This window comes from Sinohyriopsis cumingii, chromosome 6 (genome assembly GCF_028554795.1).
Source record: "Sinohyriopsis cumingii isolate HCF-2022 chromosome 6, ASM2855479v2, whole genome shotgun sequence".
NCBI classification, from domain to species: domain Eukaryota; kingdom Metazoa; phylum Mollusca; class Bivalvia; order Unionida; family Unionidae; genus Sinohyriopsis; species Sinohyriopsis cumingii.
The window spans coordinates 17,973,318-17,996,855 of record NC_142966.1 but is presented as its reverse complement, the minus strand read 5'-3'; the positions used below and the strand labels follow the sequence as shown (position 1 = coordinate 17,996,855).

Here is a 23,538-nt window from a genome sequence, read left to right as displayed (position 1 = left end):
TTGTTTAGAAGAAATGAAAATCAAGGACATAATGGAATAATCGGGAGTTCTCTGCAAAAATCAGAAGGTATTATGAAGTCAGGCAGTAGGCGAGGAGCAGCCACAAAAATTGGGAGTTTTGTTTCTTCCTCCCACCATGAAAGTTGACAGGTATGATGTAAGGTCGCTTACATCAAAGCAAACTACAACTCAGCTTTTTCTGTATTAGCATAATTTTCGAAGCATTATTTCTGAAACTGTATTATTGTATTTTGGAGATATCATTGAAGTTTAGCGCAATGGTGCCCACGATTCGACTCCAAGGGATGTACTTAATTCACTCATAATCAAACCTACAATGTACATGCAGTGGCGCCATTATGTAAATACATTCAGCAGCCTAATTGCAAGCGTTGAATCAAACTGTATTGTTGTTCATTGTGTTGTCATACTTTTTCAAAGCAAAGTAAAAAATATAATTACCGATGCACTGATATAAAATGTCCATCGCAATAATGCATGAACAAACAATAATCAAGTCAAAAAGAGAGAGGTAGTGTTACAGCATCTCGCGATTGCTAAATTCTTGTCATCGTTCGATCAAATTATACACAAATCTAAATTAGGCAGAAACAATAAGAAAACAGAAAATTAAATAAATTACTTTTCAAACAAGTTTATACCATTCTTTTTAATAATTATGCATGCCAACCTCTAGACAAGTATTCATGTAATATCTTAAATATAAGTTTGCCTAAATAAATGCATTTATAACTAACGTCGTGCATCTTGAGTTGTCTCGGAGTTGTAGGTTGGCTTATACGCAGGTCATGCACTTTTTAGTGTTTATACCTGTTCAATTTGGTGGTCGGCTTCTACACGAATTGGCTTGTACATGAGTATATATGGTAATAGAATTTTGCAAAAGCATTCTGTATATTTGACTGTCTAGTTGTATTGGTATTAAGAATAATGAAAAGACAGATAAAGCATCCAAAACTGCATTGCAGTCACTCATTTCTGAATAAAGATTCCATACATGGAATAAATCAGCATATTTTATAGACACAGTGCCTTGTGAAATATGTGGATGTTAACTCCACATACAAGTTTCATGACACGAGACCCATTGAAATCTCCACATACAAGTTACATGACATGAGACCCATTGAAAACTCAACATACAAGTTTCATGACATCAATCCCGTTGAAAACTCCACTTACGAGTTACATGACATCAGACCCTTGAAAACTCAACATACAAGTTATGTGACACGAGACCCATTGAAAACTCAACATACAAGTTACGTGACATCAGACCCATTGAAAACTCAACATAAAAGTTACATGGCATCAGTCCCATTGAAAACTCCACATATGAGTTACGTGACATCAGTCCCATTGAAGCTCCACATACAAGCTTCATGGCATCAGTCCCATGATTGGAAAGTGTCATCCTTCATATTGGATATTTTGTAGAGATACGGTGGTATTATTCTTATTATATAGGGTCCATAAAACTGACTGATGCATATCTGTGAAAGGGTAAACCACAACAAGAATGCCTACTAGTAGATCGCATTCTAGTCAAGCATAGGGACATTTACCATTTGAGATGGAAGTATTGTAAGATGAACTTTATTAAGGATCTTATGATGATGTGCCACCCAAGAAAATGTTGGAGTTTTGGAGGAAATGAGTTAATATTTTTACCTTTGTATTTGATTTTATATACATTTTACAGAACTATTACTTCTTTGCCTTGCATCTATTTTAGCAGTACTTGATATTTACATTCATTTTGGAAGGATTTATCATCCAACATAGTTATTGTAGTTTTTCATTTTTACATTTTTATCTCTGATTTGAAACATAGCTGTTATTGTGCTGAAACACTTTTAGATGCATCCCCTCACCAGCATTCAGTTTAGAATGACTTGAGGTAACAAGGGGATGGACAGACAGGCATTCAGATAATTGGACTCATTTGAATGATGACAACATTTCTGCAAAGCATTTGCAACAATCCTGAATTATTTTCATGAGGATCATAAACATTTTTGACAATTACCGTGTGGTAAGTTTCATTTTTGTCAAGCATTAGAAAACAATTTTTATGAAAGAGGAATTAGTTTTTTGAAAATATTTATATCACCATTTATCTAAAAAAAAATAAAAATTGAAATTTTTCCTGTGAAATATAACTTTATATTTATCCCACACCAAGTATTCTTCTTCTGTTAATCAAGTTATGAATATTTACTTTTCAGATGATTATTATCAAAGGCTGCAGCAACAGCGCCATAGTCTACCAATACACCCAGCCAGAGGGCGTCTCATTCATGAGGTCCAGCGGCACAACTCTGTGATTGTCATTGGTGAAACAGGAAGTGGGAAGACAACACAGATACCACAGGTTCCTATCACATTATCCATACTAACAGGAAATGTTTTATTTGGATACAGGATTATGAATTATCATGAGCATATTGATTTGACAAAGTGCATTTATGGATATGGTTTTTAGTCTTTTACATGCGTTGAATGCTACTCACATAGGGTCATATGGAAGAGGCCAGTACCAGAAAAAGTGTGTAAATCATGTGAATTAAATTAGAGCCATTAATTTTTAGAAAATTGTACATGCTTGGGATTAAGCTCATGCAGTTAGGCACATGTTCACCGGAAAAATATACTAGTTCCAAACAAGTCCAATTTGTAAAGCCTTGTATAACAGTTCTGGGAATTTTATAAAAAATATTATGATGTTAAATACATGAACTAGTGTATATTGTAAAAATTTCATCAGTTTACAGAGTTGTAGATAAACATCATATTTGCATACATTATGCAGACAATTTGATGATACACACATTCATTTTTTGGTTAATGCACCCAAATTATGCAAAACAATTATATTTTAAGCACGAGTCAAACGTTTTCAGTGCATTGCTCCTGCTGTAAGCACAATCCATATTGTGTAATGAACCTTTGAGCAACATAAACTATATTATCGGTTCAGGTTGTATATATTCCATGTATGTTTGAAATGATGGCATTTGATCAGTGTGAGAATATTCACTCAGAGAGATATAATCATTGGACCCTGAACTAGTCTTGGTCACCTGGCTGTTTGATGCATTCAGTGAGGCATAATTAGCATCTTGATGATTAAGACTAAGTCTTGTAGTGCAAGTTTTCTGTTTTGCAGTATTCACAATATACAACATTTAGTTGGTTCCTAACTAAGAAGTCAAATATCAAATTTATTCAGTTCTAATGCTGAGTCCAGATTATTTTTGGCAGCCATATTGTGATACAGAGGCTGGGATTACATGCCTAGTACTTACTGACATGATTCCCAAAATACTGTGACAGCCTTAGTTATCATTGTTGTCAGAGGTGTTTGTAGTGGTTTCATTTTTACATAGACTTTCTGATGTAAAGTATTTTATCTTTTGATTTCAATAGACTTGCATTTGCCACGTGGAACATTTTATTTTGGATGCAAAAATTAGGTTTTTCATTTGTAGAATGGGGATTAATTATAATTCAGCTTTTACAATGACAATAAAAGATATTTTCATCTTTTCAAATTTAGCATTTATTCACTTGTTATAGTTGAAATATAGTCAAATCAGATTAGAGAAAGAAAATGTAAAATGGTTGATTAAAGAGTAAATGAACAAGTAGAAAATATGATAAGTGAGCACATGAATTGATTTGTCTCCACGTTTCTTTGTACAATTTTAGTATCTCTATGAAGCTGGCCTTCACAGAAATGCAGTGATTGCAGTTACACAGGTAAGACAGATGATCATTATAACATGAATGGAACTGAAACGAAAACCAAATTTTCCTTTAAAATTTTCATTGAATATATTTGGATATTTTTTGATATATATTGATAAAGGTGTCAAATCCCTTCTCTTTGCTCACTTTGGCATTTTTCGACCTCTCCCTCCAATTCCCTGTAAACCTCCTTTGAAAATGCTATTAAGTGTTAAGAGTCTATGCTCTTAAAATGAATAACAGAAAAGAGTGAAAGACAACAAGCTTTGTAAAATTTAACAAATAATTGATTTCCGTAGAACACAAAGTGAAATGATAAAAAAACAACGTACAGTATCATGAATTAAATCCTAAAATAATCCAAGACTTACAGACACAAGTTCTAGTCATTTAAAGTCCTGAATAAAGTTCAGTAAAAGTCCAGAAAATATCACAAACTGAAGTCAATGATGTGACTGGTAGCTATTGAAGTGTTGATGTATCAATTCCAGGTTTGAATTCAGTATAAAATCTAATGAATCTCTTTAATCAAGACTGTTATCAGAGCACATTTGTATTTCCAGAGAAAATAATCACTTGAATTAATTAGAAGAAAATAAAATTCAGCCCAAACTGGTCACACTATAATAAAACTTGAAGGTGCTAGGTGTTAAAGCACAAATGACCGAGTCTTCACAATTACAAGATTATATAGTTCTCTACTTGACATCAGGTCACAATTAGCATTTTTCAATAAAAATCTAACAAACATTATCTAATGGAAAATAACCTTCTAGAATGATCTAATGAGTCTTGTTTACTGTATTTGCCAGCCTGTAAGTCGATGCAGAGTATAAGTTGAATCAGCAAATTTGCCAAACTTTACATCCTTCAGCCTTATATAAGTCGATGCTGATTATAAGACGAGGCCAGATCAACACCTCCGATTGTGTTTTTCACTTTGTTCCACACAGCATCACGATTTTTATCCTACCTGAAACTCAGTAACCTTTTCAGTCAGGATCATTAATTGCAACTAAAAGTACCTAATTTGTTTCACAAGAAGTATTTTATATGCATTATGTACTTTTAGCTACATATAATGACATGGACCGAACAATTTATTGAGTTACAGATAGGATAAAACTCGCAATGTTGTGTGGAATTAAATAATTATAACTTTCAGTTTCATAAATATTAAAAGTACCACTGTATGCTATTTCAGATTACCAGCAATAGGAAAATTGCATCATTAATACTAAAATGCATTTTCTGGGGAGGGGAGTGTGGGTGGTGGAAAGGAAGAGAGATGCAGAGAGAAGGATGCATATGTATTGTATTGTATTTTTCTTTTTGCACCTTGTGATTCAAAATAAATTATGGTCTGATATGAGAGAGAGAGAGAGAGAGAGAGAGAGAGAGAGAGAGAGAGAGAGATTTCAGCTCTTAGTGGATTTTCTTTGTTCTTTTTTTTAAAACTGATTGCCCCCTTGTTGCTGAAGCTTTGGTCAAAGAGTGAAATCATTAATAAATTAAACAGTAAATGTAAACTATGAAAATACATACCATACTCCTTCAGGGTTTAAATATTCACAATAGTTATATCCATTTTTTCTCCATTAGGTTAAATCCCAAGAATGACCATTTTGCATGATGTCTAATTTTCTTTGCAAGTATAACAACCTCTCAATTCCCAATTTTGTTTAAAGTGCATGTACTCTTCCTATATTTAGGCTGCAATTTTTATCTTTGGTCATGCTAGATGTAGCTTAAATTGGTGTGGGTTGTTGGGCAACTTAAAAAATGTCACTGGCTGTGAAATTTACAATAGTAACCACCTGGCATTTTCTTTAACCCATGGGTAGCCTCATTTTCCTATTGGTAGCCTCACTAATCTGATTTGGTCTACAGAGTCTTGACCTCAAACAGGTGTTATCTTGGAATGACCGAATACAGCCATAACATATTTAATTAGCATGTAAATACCACTACAAAGCCCTGTGATTCTTGTAATAATGGAAGTGGACATTTTTTTTAGAAGGAATTGTTTAACTAGTGGTATTAATTGATAATGGAATATGGTACTGCACTTGTACATGAGTAAGATCAGTCATCAGGTAAGCGAACAATGCAGAGTTACAATCGTGAAGATATCTCTGTCCGGTCAATGGGGCATACAGATTATTTTATCATTAGGTGCAAGAACAAAATTGTGATGGAATATGTCTTTGTCATGCTTATTCATCTTCTAACTTGTAAATTCTAAAGCACATATATGTAATTAAATTTAAACAATGTATATTACAAACAATGTTCATTACATGTGCATGCTGCTTTAGCGCAATTACATCTGATCTGCATTAATTTCTAATACTGATGATCATGTAGTTGTTTGAAATATTCAATGTGGGGTCCTATATTTGTTCATATTCGATCTATTCCCCAAAATGAAATATTTTTACTCATTATTTGTTGTACTCTTGGATAATTATTTTCCATATGCAAAAACGATTTGGATGACATAGTCCATATATAAGTCGATTTGGAGTATAAGACGAAGGTAAGATTTTCTGGTAAAAAAGTATCGTCTTATCGGCTGGCAAATACGGTACTATCAACACAGTAGCCTTTAAAATTCACTTAGGAAATTCCAGAAACCTGACCCAAATAAACATATTTAATCCTTCATGTTTACCTGAATAATAATCCTGATATTAAACTCATACACACAGAGAATAATTTAGCTATGTATTAGTTGTTGATATAAAATGAAATCAAATTTTTTTAAAAACAAATCAATTAGGTCAAGCAGAAATGAACTCAGTTTTGGACAAGGTCAAGTCCAACATACAATGTTACATTACAATAGCATGTAATGAAATAATTTATTTAAAAAAACTTACAAACAAAATAAGTAAGTCATTTAAATGTAATCAGATTAGAATTTAGTAGTGCTTAGTACACTTTTTTGACTATTGAAATTAAAAATCACTAAATTTGTTGTTATTTTCTCTGTTTATCTTCAAACTCAATAAAGCCATGCCTGTTCCTTAAGTGCTGAAGACAGACAGTAGAATAGAGCAGAAACTTAAGTACCTGTATTATGACTCAGTTCTCTTAAACTATGTAATAGAAAAAAAATGAAAACCAACAAGCTCTGTACAGTTCAAGAAACAGTTTATTTTTCTAGAATAAGATATAGAATTTCTAACACATGTCCTAATGATTAAAGTTCTGAATAAACTTTTGGAATATACTTTAGTGTTATTCCAAAATTAATCCAATGCTGGAAGTGTTGATGTACCTGTGATGGCCTCTGTCATAGTGATGTGCCAACAGTCTTTTGTTGAATCAAAAATGGAAATTTTGATTAAATGAAGAGAACTAGTCTGAAATGCACTTGTATATTGACAACTTACATTTGGGGCCCTGAGTGGCCGAGTGGTCTAAAGCGCTCACCATTCCGGATCACTGCCATATCACCTCTGTATGCGTGGGTTCGAGTCCAAGGTTCGGCTAGCATGGGCACATGGGAAAGCCTGCCAGTAGTTGTTCATGGGTCGGTGGTTCTTCCCTGGGTTTTCCAGGGTTCTTCCTCCACCAGTTATACTGGCCGCCATGTATAGTCTATCTTGTGCTGAAAAATGGCGTTAAACCATAGAACAACAACAACAACAACTTATATCTGTGTAGTACACTCCACAATGTGTAAAATAATATATAATCACATGAAAAATCCATGACTTTGAGTATTTGATTATGTGTTTAAAAATTCAAGTATCAGTCAAATCTCGTTAGAAAACACTACTAAAATATATATATAAAAAACTTTAGTCCTAGTTTTATCTATATCCCATTGTCAACAAACACGTTTCCCAAAACAATTCAGCCTGATATTTATTATCTAAGTAGCACATGGCTGTAGAGTTGTTTAAATGCTACATGTACATGTACTTAAATTTGCCTCGATTTTGGTCAGCCAGAGACAACTACCATGATAAAGATGTTACCAAGGGGATGAGGCTATTCATAGGGAAATGAAAACATGAACAAATTATAAAGTTTCACATTCTTTTGAGGTGTCCCACCTTCATTTAACTCGACGGCCAAATATCTAATGTTTCAAATATTTTAATAATATTGCAAACAGGAAAATTTCATGGCACAATAAATATGTTCCAATCACTATGAAAATTGAAAAAATGCTTTTATTTAAGTTTGTTGCTGACTTTCTTTGATCAAAGGTCTTCATCATGCTTTGATGAAGGTTCATGTGTTACTGAAAGCGCCACTAAAGGTGTTCTTTAAGGACAAAACAAATTCCCATTTGCTATTGCTGTGGCAACATCAAATAATTGGAAAACATTGATGAAGACATAATTTTTTTTATTTGCTTAGTGTATATACAGAATGATTGATGCTTCAAAGGTAATCAGATTTCATTGAATTTTCAGCAAAACTAATTTGTTTGGGTACATTTTTCAAAAATGAAACAAACTGCCATCATCAGATAGATTGTAGTCATTCAGCAACCGCCTTCAGAGGTGGTCGATTGTAGCTAATCAGGTAACATGACTATTTGGGTTATATTACAGCACAGGGTACTTAGGCCAGGCATCATCATTAGTGGATTATGAAATAATAAGGCTGTGTTAGGGTGGTTTGTCAATATCAAAACAGGATTTGTTTATGTAACACTAATATCCAGTGCAGTTTTATATCAAAGTTTGCAGCTTTTCCTGTCATGGTGCCTTCAAATTTCTAAACTCCGAACCAAAGACTGTAGATACAGTTTTTAGCAGCCAAAAATGTTATTATTGTTGTTTTGGGTTTAACGCCATTTTTCAGCACACGATAGGCTATATATGGCGGCCAGTATTAATGGCGGAGGAAGAACCCGGGAAAACCTAGGGAAGAGCCACCGACCCACGAGAAGCTACTGGCAAGCTTTCTCACATACCCACATTGGCTGAATCCTTGACTCGAACCCATGCAGACAGAGGTGAGATGGCAGTGATCCGTAATGGAGAGCGCTTTAGACCACTTGGCCACTCAGGACCCCCAAAAATGTTATTGTCAAAAATATTGCCAGATGATATATTTTGTCACCAATAAGACCCCCCCCCCCCCCTTCAATTTGCAACATTGGTGAAGCCCAGCGTGATCCCTGGTATCATGCCACTCTTTAACCACCATATTGGATTGTGCAAAGCATGTGCCGCTGTCTCTGTATCTCATTATCGTCATATTTGTCATGTTGAACAGGAAAGAAGATTCAGAATTTTCTCCAGCAAAGAAAAGAAAACAACTGGAAGGACAATTATGCCCTCGTGTTTAAATTTGTGAAACTATCTAGTTAAGAAGAAATTTGTGTTTTGCAAATTGTGCAATTAAGATTTTTGCTATTGGGCATGGCTGCACCCATGCATTAAAACAGCATCAGAAAGCTAATAAAAATCAGCTTGGTGTTTCATCTTCAACAACACATTCTGAACTGGCAGTGTTTATAAATACCAGAGAGAACCTGGATGTAATTTGATCAGAAGTTCATTTTTCTGAAACATTTTAGAATTTAAAACTTCCTCTTTCAGTTGCTAGTGATGCTGACAATTTATTTCGCACATTTTTTCCAGACATTTAAATCACAAAGGGTTATTTGTGTGCTAGAACAAAAACAGTCATCTGAGTTATTTTATGTTAGGTCTTCTTTCTTTACTACACTTGAATGCTGATTATGAGAGTATTTTTAGTTCAGTTAAAAAACAGTCACACACAATTCAGATCATGAAAGATGGTACATTGGAATCGGTTATTACTGAATAGGCAAGGTGTTGAAAAGGCTCCTACAAAACAGTCTGTATCTGAAGACTTACTCTGAAGGGGCAAGAGTGCAACAGATGCATCTTTGACATTCAATTATTGCCCAAGTTAATGTAGTGTGTATTTTAATCTATATGTATAAGAGTACTTGTACAAATGCTTTTGAGAGAAACTGGGGCCTAACCAGAATTTTGCTCTGTGCATGCGCCGCAAACACTGATTTGAATTACCATTCGACATCACATCTTGAAAATGTCTTCAACAACAAGGAAAAAGAAATGTATTACACAAAAAGTGAAGTTTAGTTTGTAATATACTAAAAATTGCCCATGCATTCAGCATCAAACACTGACATACATCATGCTTTTTGCATGCAGTGTGCCACAAATTTTAGCATTGGACATGGTGGCAGAGACGATGTGAGGAAGCACATTGGTAGCAAAAAGCACATAGAGGTTGGGAAAATTAAGAACTCGCAGCAGATTTCAGCACTGGAATATTTTAAGCCATTGACAGACGACCTGCAAGCTACCAATGCTGAAGCATTGTTTGTGAGTTTTCTTGTTGAACACAATCTACCTTTATCAGCTGGAGACCATGCTAAACCTTTGTTCCGACAAATGTTCCCAGACTCTCGCTTCACGAATTCTTGTCAAAAATCACTAATTTTTATCCCTATTTCCACTAATTTTTATCCCTATTTCCACTCATTTTTATCCCTATTTTCACTAATTTTTATCCCTATTTCCACTAATTTTTATCCCTATTTTCACTAATTTTTATCCCTATTTTCACTAATTGTTATCCCTATTTTCACTAATTACGAGCCTGGAGGGTTGGCAGCTATGCTGTAGTTGGAAACTCAAAGTGAAACTGTGTTCAACAGTACACATGGACCTCACAGAAATATTTTATGAAACAGAGATGGAGGAGTGTTTTATTTTTGATGTAACTAAGCATATGAATCCAATCTTATTCAAGATATTGTATAAATAATTTTGACTTCAATTTTACTGATATTGGAGGTCAATAGAAGCTTACTATTAAGACTGGTCTAAAAGTATCTAAAGAATAGTATGACTACATAATGGCCACATGGCTTAGTCTCAAACCTGTAAAACAGGGCATTTGAATGGTATTTCTATGTTCTTATTGTTTAGTTTGAATTTCTTGCTATTTGTGAAATGCATATATTGGATGATTTCATGTTTCTACCTTTTAAAAACAATACACGACAAGCACAGGCATGATTTTGAAGTGTCATGGCCTCAAGTTTAAGTGTCTGTGACAATGCCTGTGTTTTTTAAGATAATAAAATTTGATACCTATAAAAAAGAATTAATCCATAGTATTCGATTTTTTGGTATCTATATGGTTAAGTTTTATATGTTCTCTTGCTTTAAGCCAAGGAGAGTGGCAGCCATTACAATTTCCAAACGGGTTGCTCAGGAAAAGAAAACAGAACTGGGACATCTGGTAAGATGGTCATTTTTTGTCATTCTGTAACTCTCACATGCATGTGATGCTTTATCCTGACCCTTCTAACATAAAATATGTAGATCTTGTGTTACTTCCCGGGTTTGGTTTAGGGAATTATTTAGGATGAGCTGGGGATAACTAACCGGAAAGTAACATATTGGACCATGGTGATTGTGGAGTCATCATTATGTATACTGTTTTGGTTGTAGTTAAAATTTATCGTTAGAACATGGGCTTAACCTGTAATTCATAGCTTTAGTTTGGCAGGGACATGTGTCATTAGGTCTGACTCTATCCCATATGTACAAATAACCTGACAGTGTTGTTTACATAACTGCCCCAGTCCTAATCTTTTCATGGACTGAATTGAAATTTATTTCTGTTACTGACATGAGATGAACATGTGTATGTTATTTTTGTTGTACTCCAATGTGTTTTTCCAGAATTATGCTACTTTTGGTGTTAAATGTATGTTCTATTTATTTGATCATTCTTGTATTTAAGAAATCCCCACACCTTTTAAGTTATTGACATAAAACATGGTAGACCTTATTCATATGAAGTGATTTTGTCATCCTGCTGAGATGCTTGTGCTGGCCATGTGAGAAAAATTGAAAATGTTTCTTTTCAAAACCTGCAGAACAGAATTTCACAAAATTTGACAGAAAACATACTGGATGAGAGCTTTACATTTTGCACAAAATTTAAAGTGCTGATCTACTATTTAGTATTTCCATCATTTCTAAAAATAGAAAACCTTTAAAATGGACTTCCTAAAAACATAAGAAAAGGTTAACAGAAGTTGACCAAATTCACAGAAACTTTTTCTCTGTGGTCATAAGGCTTTAAACATGTGAAGGGATAGCTGTCATATCTGGGACAGTAGCAGCAGAAAACTCCATATCCATGCTCCCCAGTCCACCCTGTTAACCCTGAGGTATGGTAAAGGTCATTTGAAAATCTTGGTTAAATTTTCAGTTTAAAGTTTTTCTTTTTAACATATTTCACAGCCTAGACATGATAGCCATGATCCTTGGACTGTAGAATACAAAAATATCTGCTAGTTTACATCAATTATATCCCTACTTTTCTTTTGACATTTGGGCAAGGTCAAGGTATTTTGAAAGTTGTGGATAACTTTTTGGTTGAAGTTTTTCTGTATGGGTTTTAGTTGAAATCTTGAATGAATAGCATCCTGGGACTATAGAATCAATACACTTTGCCCTTTGAAATTCATGTACTCCTGTCTTCCCATAAGGCTGCAGACAAAGTTTAGATTTCAGTTATTTGAAGGCAAAAACATACATTTTTGTCTGTTCAGTAATGGAGCGGGTGAGGCATATAATTCGTGGAATTTCTTACTCAGAGCCCTGTTATTTTTTAAATCTATTTTGAATGTTCGTTTGCATGTTCATACATGCATGCATACATTCTGTGAGAGATGATTAAAATACATTTTTGTGAATGAAGATATTTTTATTAAGGAAAAAAGCTGTGCAGAAATCTTGTAACATTGCAGTGTAGCATCTTCGCTGATGTCATATTCACCTAGCAGTGTGAGCAATATCAGGTCTAGTTAGGCCTTCTGTTCTTTTTTTAAAAAAAAAACCAAATACCTAACAGGAGCAATATGTTCCAGTTGTTTTGTTTACAACCATCCAGATACCTAACAGAAGCAATATGTTCCAGTTGTTTTGTTTACAACCATCCAGATACCTAACAGAAGCAATATGTTCCAGTTGTTTTGTTTACAACCATCCAAATACCTAACAGGAGCAGTATGTTCCAGTTGTTTTGTTTACAACCATCCAAATACCTAACAGGAGCAATATGTTCCAGTTGTTTTGTTTACAACCATCCAAATACCTAACAGGAGCAATATGTTCCAGTTGTTTTGTTTACAACCATCCAAATACCCAACAGGAGCAGTATGTTCCAGTTGTTTTGTTTACAACCATCCAGATACCTAACAGAAGCAATATGTTCCAGTTGTTTTGTTTACAACCATCCAAATACCTAACAGTAGCAATATATTCCAGTTGTTTTGTTTACAACCATTCAAATACCTAACAGGAGCAATATGTTCCAGTTGTTTTGTTTACAACCATCCAAATACCTAACAGGAGCAATATGTTCCAGTTGTTTTGTTTACAACCATCCAAATACCCAACAGGAGCAGTATGTTCCAGTTGTTTTGTTTACAACCATCCAGATACCTAACAGAAGCAATATGTTCCAGTTGTTTTGTTTACAACCATCCAAATACCTAACAGTAGCAATATATTCCAGTTGTTTTGTTTACAACCATTCAAATACCTAACAGGAGCAATATGTTCCAGTTGTTTTGTTTACAACCATCCAAATACCTAACAGGAGCAGTATGTTCCAGTTGTTTTGTTTACAACCATCCAGATACCTAACAGAAGCAATATGTTCCAGTTGTTTTGTTTACAACCATTCAAATACCTAACAGGAGCAATATGTTCCAGTTGTTTTGTTTACAACCATCCAAATACCTAACAGGAGCAGTATGTTCCAGTTGTTTTGTTTACAACCATCCAAATACCTAACAGGAGCAATATATTCCAGTTGTTTTGTTTACAACCATCCAAATACCTAACAGGAGCAATATATTCCAGTTGTTTTGTTTACAACCATCCAAATACCTAACAGGAGCAATATGTTCCAGTTGTTTTGTTTACAACCATCCAAATACCTAACAGGAGCAGTATGTTCCAGTTGTTTTGTTTACAACCATCCAGATACCTAACAGAAGCAATATGTTCCAGTTGTTTTGTTTACAACCATCCAGATACCTAACAGGAGCAATATGTTCCAGTTGTTTTGTTTACAACCATCCAAATACCTAACAGGAGCAGTATGTTCCAGTTGTTTTGTTTACAACCATCCAAATACCTAACAGGAGCAATATGTTCCAGTTGTTTTGTTTACAACCATCCAAATACCTAACAGGAGCAGTATGTTCCAGTTGTTTTGTTTACAACCATCCAAATACCTAACAGGAGCAATATGTTCCAGTTGTTTTGTTTACAACCATCCAAATACCTAACAGGAGCAGTATGTTCCAGTTGTTTTGTTTACAACCATCCAAATACCTAACAGGAGCAATATGTTCCAGTTGTTTTGTTTACAACCATCCAAATACCTAACAGGAGCAATATGTTCCAGTTGTTTTGTTTACAACCATCCAAATACCTAACAGGAGCAGTATGTTCCAGTTGTTTTGTTTACAACCATCCAAATACCTAACAGAAGCAATATGTTCCAGTTGTTTTGTTTACAACCATCCAAATACCTAACAGGAGCAGTATGTTCCAGTTGTTTTGTTTACAACCATCCAGATACCTAACAGAAGCAATATGTTCCAGTTGTTTTGTTTACAACCATCCAGATACCTAACAGGAGCAATATGTTCCAGTTGTTTTGTTTACAACCATCCAAATACCTAACAGGAGCAGTATGTTCCAGTTGTTTTGTTTACAACCATCCAAATACCTAACAGGAGCAATATGTTCCAGTTGTTTTGTTTACAACCATCCAAATACCTAACAGGAGCAGTATGTTCCAGTTGTTTTGTTTACAACCATCCAAATACCTAACAGGAGCAATATGTTCCAGTTGTTTTGTTTACAACCATCCAAATACCTAACAGGAGCAGTATGTTCCAGTTGTTTTGTTTACAACCATCCAAATACCTAACAGGAGCAATATGTTCCAGTTGTTTTGTTTACAACCATCCAAATACCTAACAGGAGCAATATGTTCCAGTTGTTTTGTTTACAACCATCCAAATACCTAACAGGAGCAGTATGTTCCAGTTGTTTTGTTTACAACCATCCAAATACCTAACAGAAGCAATATGTTCCAGTTGTTTTGTTTACAACCATCCAGATACCTAACAGGAGCAATATGTTCCAGTTGTTTTGTTTACAACCATTCAAATACCTAACAGGAGCAGTATGTTCCACTTCCTGTTTGTGTTACAGACAGTGATAGTTTATAGTTTATGTTGATTCAGTCAAGCATAAAAAATTAGCCAGGACTTTATTCTTCAATATTTTGGTTTTCTAGGTTGGATACTGTGTTCGATTTGAAGATGTGACAACTGACTCAACAAAGCTGAAGTACATGACAGATGGAATGCTTCTGAGAGAGGCAATCTTAGACCCACTCCTCAAACGGTAAGCATTTGGAGCTTGATAGTAGTTGCATGTTCCATCTGTTGCTTTGTCCTATTGAAAGCATGCTTTAATGAAATATAAAGAGTGCATATAATTCAATAGACGACAATGAATTGCAACAATTAAAAATATTATGGCAACTTTAATAAATGTAAAATTGTTGTTGTTGAATATTTGTCAGCAAATTTTATTTTTTATTTGGTTAAAATCAGTGTCAGTTGCTTTTTCAGTTTCTTGGATTTCATGTGGTGAAAAGTTGTAAGGGATCATCCATAAATGACGTTTGCAAAGTTGGGGGAGGGGGTGTTTAAATGAGGACAACTGCGGACGAAGGGGGGAAAGGGGTGTAATGGACCTTGCGGATGTCTGCAAACTAGTATTTTTTGTTATGATATTCTTTGTTGAACGGCTGCTTTAGGCCTTCTGCATGTATTCCAGTAAGTTTTGCGGTCATCCTTTATGGGTGATCCTTAAGCATAAATTATTTGTTAATTTCAATTTGTCCGATTTGTGCCACAGAATATATATGAATGGGTTGGCCTTGAGGATGCCATTCGATTTCTACTGTCTTTAGGTGACTGCTGATCTTGAGAAGCGTGTTTGTAATCAGTGTGGCCTGTAATTTCCATCTCAGGCTGCAAAGCACAATCATGCCCATATTCACAGGCATGCAGTAGTGAGCACACAAGCTGAAGTGGCAGACATCGGCGCTATGGAGCCTGAATCTGTTAGCGCTATTCTGTCAACTACATCATCAAATTCTGCAACTGAAAGCAGTGTTGATTGTCTGCCAGTTGTTCGCAACTTATTTGACTGGCTACAGTCTGCATGTTGAAGAGGAGTAAGACATCAACAGTCTATCAAATTTAGCTTTCTGTGAGATGACAACTTTAGTTCTATGTCCTGAATAAAGACTTTTTTAAAGAAAGAACTTTCTGTTTATTTTTTCTTTGTTTTGAGCTACATGTTGTGATGAGATCAGTGAGCATTGTATTTTGGGAGCACCAGCTGTTAAACTGCCAGACCATAGAGCAGTGTATAATACTAGATGGGGATGTCCGTAGCTGAGGGGGATAATTCGCACGTGGACAAAGGCGTACCGGGGGGGGGGGAGGAAAACAGGTATTATCTGTAAACGTCCTTTATGGACAACCCCTAAGCGTAATGATTAAAGAATATGAGATTATCGTGCAAAAGAGCTTTAAACCTTGACAATTTAGTGGCAGTCTGAAATACAGGAATGGGTTTTCAAATTCCATTTCATTTTTGTTTATCAGTAATTTGCTTCTTTCAGCATTTTGCATTTCTTGTCATCATTTCCTTTATATTGCAGTGATCATTTTATTTACATTTATTCTTGTTCTTTACAAAATCCAGTAAGCCCAAGCTAAGAAAGGTCTGTTGTTTGTTTTTAGCAAGAAAAGTGCTAGAATGTCGTCTGCTTGCCTAGATTTAAATCGGTTGAGAGTGATCTCCCTTTGTTTTGAGGACCTTTTGCCAAATCCCAGCAGTCATCTGTTACTACTTCTGCTTGTGCCTGGTCAGAGTACTGTTAAAAGAGGCCTCATAAATACCTTTGCTATGCATCTTTTCTCTGGTTTTAATGATTTTTTAAATAGAGTTTTCTCGTGTTAGACAGTTTTCTGTCTAAATTTCATTCTGTTTGCATTGTAGATGAAAGTTTGCAATTTAGATGTCTACTTCACCATACAGTAAGGTTATTGACACCAACTGAATTGCCAGCCCAAGGGTCTACAGAATTTTCATTTCATCTCTACCTTTTTAGCAAGTTATATCAAGTAATTGATCATTTATTCGATGTGGTGTGATCATTTTCTTCATTTTCTCTTTTATTATTCACTGCATCCACATAATTGTATGTTCACTGTGACATTTGAGTGAGTTCACCTGTGAATGCCATTGTTTTGCTTTCGTTCATTGCACTTGTCAGCAGCAATGAGCAGGGTTAAATGTTGGAAGTGCAAGTGTTTCAGGCTGCGTGGGGATAGTTACTTCACCTGTATTAATTTTATTGGATGCAGTTCAGACCATACTAGTGATATTTGCTCTCACCAAAGAGATACGTGTGACTGTCATGGCCATGTAGTAAATCTGGACTAATGAGAGGGGTGAGTAATGTACTCACAGGGGTGTGGACACCATCAGTATTTCCACCAAGAATGCTTACATTATCTGCTTCATCACGGTCAAGTCATTCGAGGCAGAGAGATTGCCAGTTCAGAAACAGATCCAGCAACCCATGCCATCATGAGCTTCTCCGCAGTTTCAGGGCTCCCATCACCCCCAATGATGAAATACTGGGGTCCAGTTCTGATTTGCTGAAATGGTCCAGCTGGACAAGTCCAGGACATTTCATCACTGCATGTGGACCCCAGTATTGGCTATAGTTATTACTCACTTGGTAGAGAATACTGGACTTTCGTCCGAAACATCAGTCAGCCCTGGACCATGTCAAATCCATCTCCTGCTGAGTCATGCCTATGCCCTAATACCAGGACTAAGTACTGTAATCTATCTTTTCGGTAAACAAAGTCTTAGACCTAAGATACAGACATTGTCTGCCAGTCATGTCAGTACCAGACTCAGTTCTGCCAGACTCAGTCCAGCATAACCTACAACTGGATTCATCCTCCCATATTATACAGTACTTGTCCCATGGTATTATTTTGGACAAGCATTGGACAGGTCCATCACTAGACTTTGCTTAATTAAAATCCAGTATAGCACACATCTGTGAGTCCTTTGACAGCTCTCATAGTGAATGCCTGGAGATCACCTTGCCCAAGCATGGACACACTCAGTCTTCTACACTGTCTTGATAACCTGTTTTGCCAACATAGTCACTGCTACCTTCACAGGAAGCTTCTTTGCAACTCCACTGTTCTGATTTTGATGGCACACATTCATAAATGCTATCTGCTTCCATGATCTAATGATTTCCAGAGAAAACAGCCTTCTGTGGATTGATTGTAGAGGTAATCAGGCTTTTGTTTCCGGTCTCCTCATCCTGCATTTCACAGAGTTCCAGTATCTTTAGGTCTCTTCACCAAGAAAGACCTGTTTTCTTTCAAACAACTCCCTCAGTTTGGTCAGGTCACTGACATTCTACATTTTTCAAAGCACCCAGGTATTTCTTTTCACACTGACAACTCTCATCAAACTTCAACCAGACTTTTACAAGACACGTGCCTGTCTTTTACACTGTAATTCCATCTGCTGACAGAAACAGTGTGGGCTTGGGCATGGCACAAACTTCCTCAGTGCATATGGGTTCAGTCTTAGAGGCTGTATTTCAGCTATTCAAGCACAGTCAAGACTTCTGTCAAAAACACCATTAACAGGCGTGCCAGCGAGTTTGTCTCACATAAAGCTCATGTACTCAACAGCACACAATTTTTAGGGCCACAGCTGCCTTCTATGACCTCCAGATCACAGAGCAAAATCCTATCCATGTCCATGCTGCAAAAGACCATCCCCATTATCTTCCAACTTCCTATTTCACTGCCACATAGAAGAGGTCAGGAAAGAGTCTGCCAGGGAGGGACCCAGAACTCAGCCCATGACTATTTCTTAAGAGAAGCCAGAGTGGTAGGAAGGACATCTCTAAGGCATGCCTGGATTTGCAGGATGTACTAATAATATATTCTGATTCTACATGTATTTGCCAATAAGCATATTTTTCTCCTAAATTTTGTTTCTCCTGGCTTTTTGCTCAGAAACTATCTCAGGGTAACAGAGAACTTTAAAAGTATGTGTTAAAGTAACTTTTTTGATCAAATTGTTGTACCTCAACTTTAAACATTTATTCTTGGTAAAAAGTTGGAGCCTCTCACAAAATATTGATGATATCAGACGTGTAGTTTTGTATCAGCTTGTGTTTATGTATCAAAGTCCTGGAATAAGTCACTGAAAATTTTAGATTTAAAAAGTTTGTGGCTTTACCTGTTTCGTAGAAGTAATAGAAATTAGTAAAATTATGATTTATATTGACAAAGTCATGGAACTTAATATTCAAGTTGTGATTCTTTCAGACTATGAAAACAAACAAGAGTTCATACTAACATCAGTGTAAGGAAATGGTTCTAGTCAGGTTCTGTAAGTTTAGAATTTAACCCAAACATAGAAAACAGGTATAATCCCTTGCTGAGATAGCTAGTAATAATTTTAATGTAAACATAGAAAACAGGTATCATCCCTTACTGAGATAGCTGCATCATTGGCTCTATATTGGAGCTTCAGAGTCATTCATAAAGGAATAGAGGGCATTAAAATTGTCATGGCAGTATTAAATTTTGTCCTGAAAAGGTTATGAAATGTTCATAAAGATTATTTTTGGAATTTTGAGGGATTTCTGGATGTATGAAAATGTGTCATTTGTTCAGGACAACATTTATGCATCCTAAATTGAAAATTTGTGTTTTAAAATTTAGAAGCATTTTTAAAAAATTATTTTCAGATATTCTATAATAATATTGGATGAGGCCCATGAGAGAACAATTCACACTGATGTTCTGTTTGGGGTCGTCAAGGCTGCACAGAAACAAAGGGCTGAGCAAGGACTAAAACATATCAAGGTAAAATTAAGTTCTGTTGTAAAATTAAATGGAAGTTAGTATGGCAGTAAACTGATTTTAAGCATTTATTTTATTTTAGTCATTTTTTTATGTCTGTTCAGTGTTAGTCATTTTAGTCTGTCTGTTCAGTGTTAGTTATTTTTGTCTGTCTGTTCAGTGTTAGTCATTTCTGTCTGTCTGTCTGTTCAGTGTTAGTCTAATAATAGTTATGATGATGATATGGGAAATGCAATAGAATTTATTATTTAAGGATGCGACTACAGTGCAGTTCAACCTTAATGATTGGTCAAATTCATGAAAACAATGCTAAATAAAATGGACTGTTGATCCCCAAAGTATAGGTTGACTCCAGTACATAAAAGATATACATGTTTTTTCCCAGATGTATAGCAAATAAAAAGAAAGAAAAAAAATCATGATGATGTAACATTTATGAAGACTGTTATTTTAATCCAATTTTTTAAAATCTTAGATTGTGCTTAAAAGGAACAGGTGACAAGTTTGAAATAAATTATTAATTAAAGACGTATATGTACTATTTCAGAAATATTGAAATCAAATACTGATGTTCAAATTATGTTTCAGTATGTATGTACATAACATGTGAGAAAGTAATTCAGGTCCCACTGTAAGTAATGATCTGTACACTTTGAGACAAGGGCCCTTTTGGTCTCTTTCAATGGAAATCTGGATAAAAACTCGTCACATATGTAGAAAGACATGGGTAAGGAGAGGAAGAGAGAGCAAGACAGAAGGAAATCATTATAAAGAAGTACTGAGTGGATTCAGTTCATATTCTCTGGCATTCCTGTACACTGCCTGGAATTCACAGCACCTTTCTTACAAGGAAAAAGAAAAACAGCTTGTTGTAATTTTGGGATATTTGAGAAATAAAGATATGCGTATAGATGTATGGTGGATGGAAGGCATTATTTAATACACACACCATTCATGAAAGTTTAATTCAGAATAGTACATGCTTGTAAATGAAAATGCCTAAATTAACTACTAACCACACAATTTCATTGTCTGTGCCTTCCAACCCCAAAGTGCTTTTAGCTCATCTGGACAAAGAGCGAAGTGAGCTTTTAATATGGCCCTGCATGTGCTGTCTGTCATCCATTGTCAGTCTGTCAGCAGTAGTTTCTTATCTTGGCCATATTTCTAATCTGATTTCAATCAAGCTTGGAATATGGATTTAATGCATCAAAATCTGGAATGGATTTGATAATAAGTGACATCCATGCATTTTAATGAGCAGATCATGCATTTGATTAGTTAACATTGTTACTGCTCTGGTGTCCATAATTCTTATGCATTTTAATAAGTCTTGGTATATAGGTTTATCTCATCCACATCTGGACCAAAGTTTGATAGTGAGTGAGATCCATGCATACTAATGAGACCACTCCGGTGGCCTAGCGGTTAGAGCGTCTGCCTCAGATGCGGGAGGTCACGGGTTCAAATCCAGGCTGAGCCATACCAAAGACTTATGAAAATGGTACTAACAGCTGCCTCACTAGGCATTCAGTATTATGAGGTTCGTTTAGGACTGGTCAGCCTGGTGTTAGGATAATATGATTGGGTGGGACATGATGTTACATGTCTGCATGTCTGTGGCATAATGCCCCAGTGCTAGACATCACTCAAAACTGCCATACTGCAGACGTCATAGTGATATGACTGAAAAATTGTTAAAGCTACGTTAAACATCCAAAAATCAAATACACACATGCATCCTAATGAGGAGATCGTGCATTTGATTGGTTAATATTGTTACCGCTCTGGAGTCCATATTTCTTATGCATCTCAATAAGACTTGGAATATAGGTTTATCGCATCCACATCTGGACCAAAGTTTGATGGTGAGTGAGATCCATGCATACTAATGAGACCACTCCAGTGGCCTAGTGGTTAGAGTGAGTGAGATCCATGCATACTAATGAGACCACTCCGGTGGCCTAGTGGTTAGAGTGTTTGCTTGAGTGAGATTAATAAGGTGATCTTGCATCAGATCAGTCAACCATGGTTTCCATATTTTTGATCAGATTTTGATCAAACTTGGGATATATGAGCATGATCCTCACAGTGGTCCCCTTCTTGTTATGCACCCTCCCAACTAGAGACCACCTCCTCTACACTGCCAGTTTTCTCACACCACCGAGTTTTTGTACAAAGGTACCTGTCTTGGGCAGCCACCTTTCTAATGCAGCACGTGGCCAACATTTTAGGCCATAAATGACAAAGTTATCCTTCACAAGCAGCCACATTTTATTTAATGTGTCCAGAACCAGTATTTAATTCCTATGGTGAGATAAGTAATCTCGTTATCTCTACCAAGGCATGTTTGCCAATGTCAGGTTTTCATTACTGAAAGAAATGTCGACTATAGTACATTATAACAAATACCATTATGATTAATATTGGATCATTATCTATAAATACTGATGTTTGCATGAAATGGACTCTGACAGCAATATTGTGATAGAGTTTTGGACTTAACACAGCTGTTGAGTAAAATCAATATAATATAAGGTTTGGGAGATAATTTACCTAGGTTTTTAATCTTTCATTACTACAAAAGCCTGCTTGGTGAAATAGTAAACTGTTCAATTATGTGACCATGTGAGTGATATTAGACCCACTTGGACCTCATATTTATGAATAGCCCATCTAGGAAAGAAAAAAATTCAGCAATTGAACTTCGTAAGTCTCTGATACTTCTCCATCTCTTTTCAGATTGTGGTGATGTCAGCCACAATGGACGTAGATCATTTCTCCAAGTATTTTAATAATGCACCTGTTTTGTATCTGGAGGGAAGACAGTATCCTATTCAGGTATGTTTCAGTGGATAGATTAACATCAAAATATAAGTGCAAAGTTACGTGTCAAATTCTCTGATAAACTCAGAGGAAAAATTCATCCATTTACAATGTAAATCTTTCTGGAAAACCAATATATTGAGTACAGTGATGTTTGGTTGTCATCAAATGCAATAGATCAAAATTTTACACATGTAATTCAAGTTTATTTTGATGAATTATCAGACGTGATAGCCTGTTTCTTCAGTCATAAGCTGAAGGGTTCTGTCTTATGAACTTTTCAAAAAGTAAGGTTAGGTTTAATATCACTTCAGGGCCCTGACATATTTAAATTGTGAGACAAGACAAGAGCATGTAGAAGTCAAATACAAATAAAATGGGTCGAAAATTGGGTAAGAAGTGGTGAAAAACAGAGAAAATATAAATTCCAGTTTAATCAGCATTTTATTTACGAAATGTAAAACAAAGGACATTATATAACTGTAAAAATAATGTATTATCTATACCTAAACTTTTGACAAGATAAACCAACACGTAAGTGGACCAAAAAGATGGAGTCAGGGACTTCTTTTGGACCCTGACCCCCCTGACTTTTTAAAAAATGTTCTTTCTAAGAGGGCAAGAAGCTTATGGTCTTATTGTGAGAGAGATGTAGTAAATTTTACTACCAAAGAATCTGTAATCTGTAATAGAAACTGTATTTGTTATGGGAGCTTTGTAACAATGGATTATCTTTTATTTAAGAGTTTAACATTGTTTTTTCTGAGTTTATCATGGTATAAACCATCAGTTGCTGACTCACACAGCAAATAACACCTGAAGGGTGTTATGTAAACTGTGTGAGTCGGCAACTGACAGTTTATACCACG

At 35.5% G+C, this 23,538-nt stretch overlaps 1 protein-coding gene across 4 annotated transcripts in view; it reads left to right on the top strand.

Moving 5' to 3' along the window:
- The window catches only part of LOC149796438 (ATP-dependent RNA helicase DHX33-like), an 88,042-nt gene that overhangs the window by 14,474 nt on the left and 50,030 nt on the right, over positions 1 to 23,538 (top strand). For all 4 annotated transcript variants that reach the window (XM_089961112.1, XM_089961109.1, XM_089961111.1 and 1 more), the window contains exons 3-8: positions 2,250 to 2,395; positions 3,733 to 3,783; positions 10,975 to 11,046; positions 15,142 to 15,251; positions 19,729 to 19,846; positions 22,586 to 22,684. In XM_089961112.1, coding sequence (XP_089817238.1) covers positions 2,250 to 2,395; positions 3,733 to 3,783; positions 10,975 to 11,046; positions 15,142 to 15,251; positions 19,729 to 19,846; positions 22,586 to 22,684 — 596 coding nt within the window. The remainder of the gene's footprint in view (positions 1 to 2,249; positions 2,396 to 3,732; positions 3,784 to 10,974; positions 11,047 to 15,141; positions 15,252 to 19,728; positions 19,847 to 22,585; positions 22,685 to 23,538) is intronic.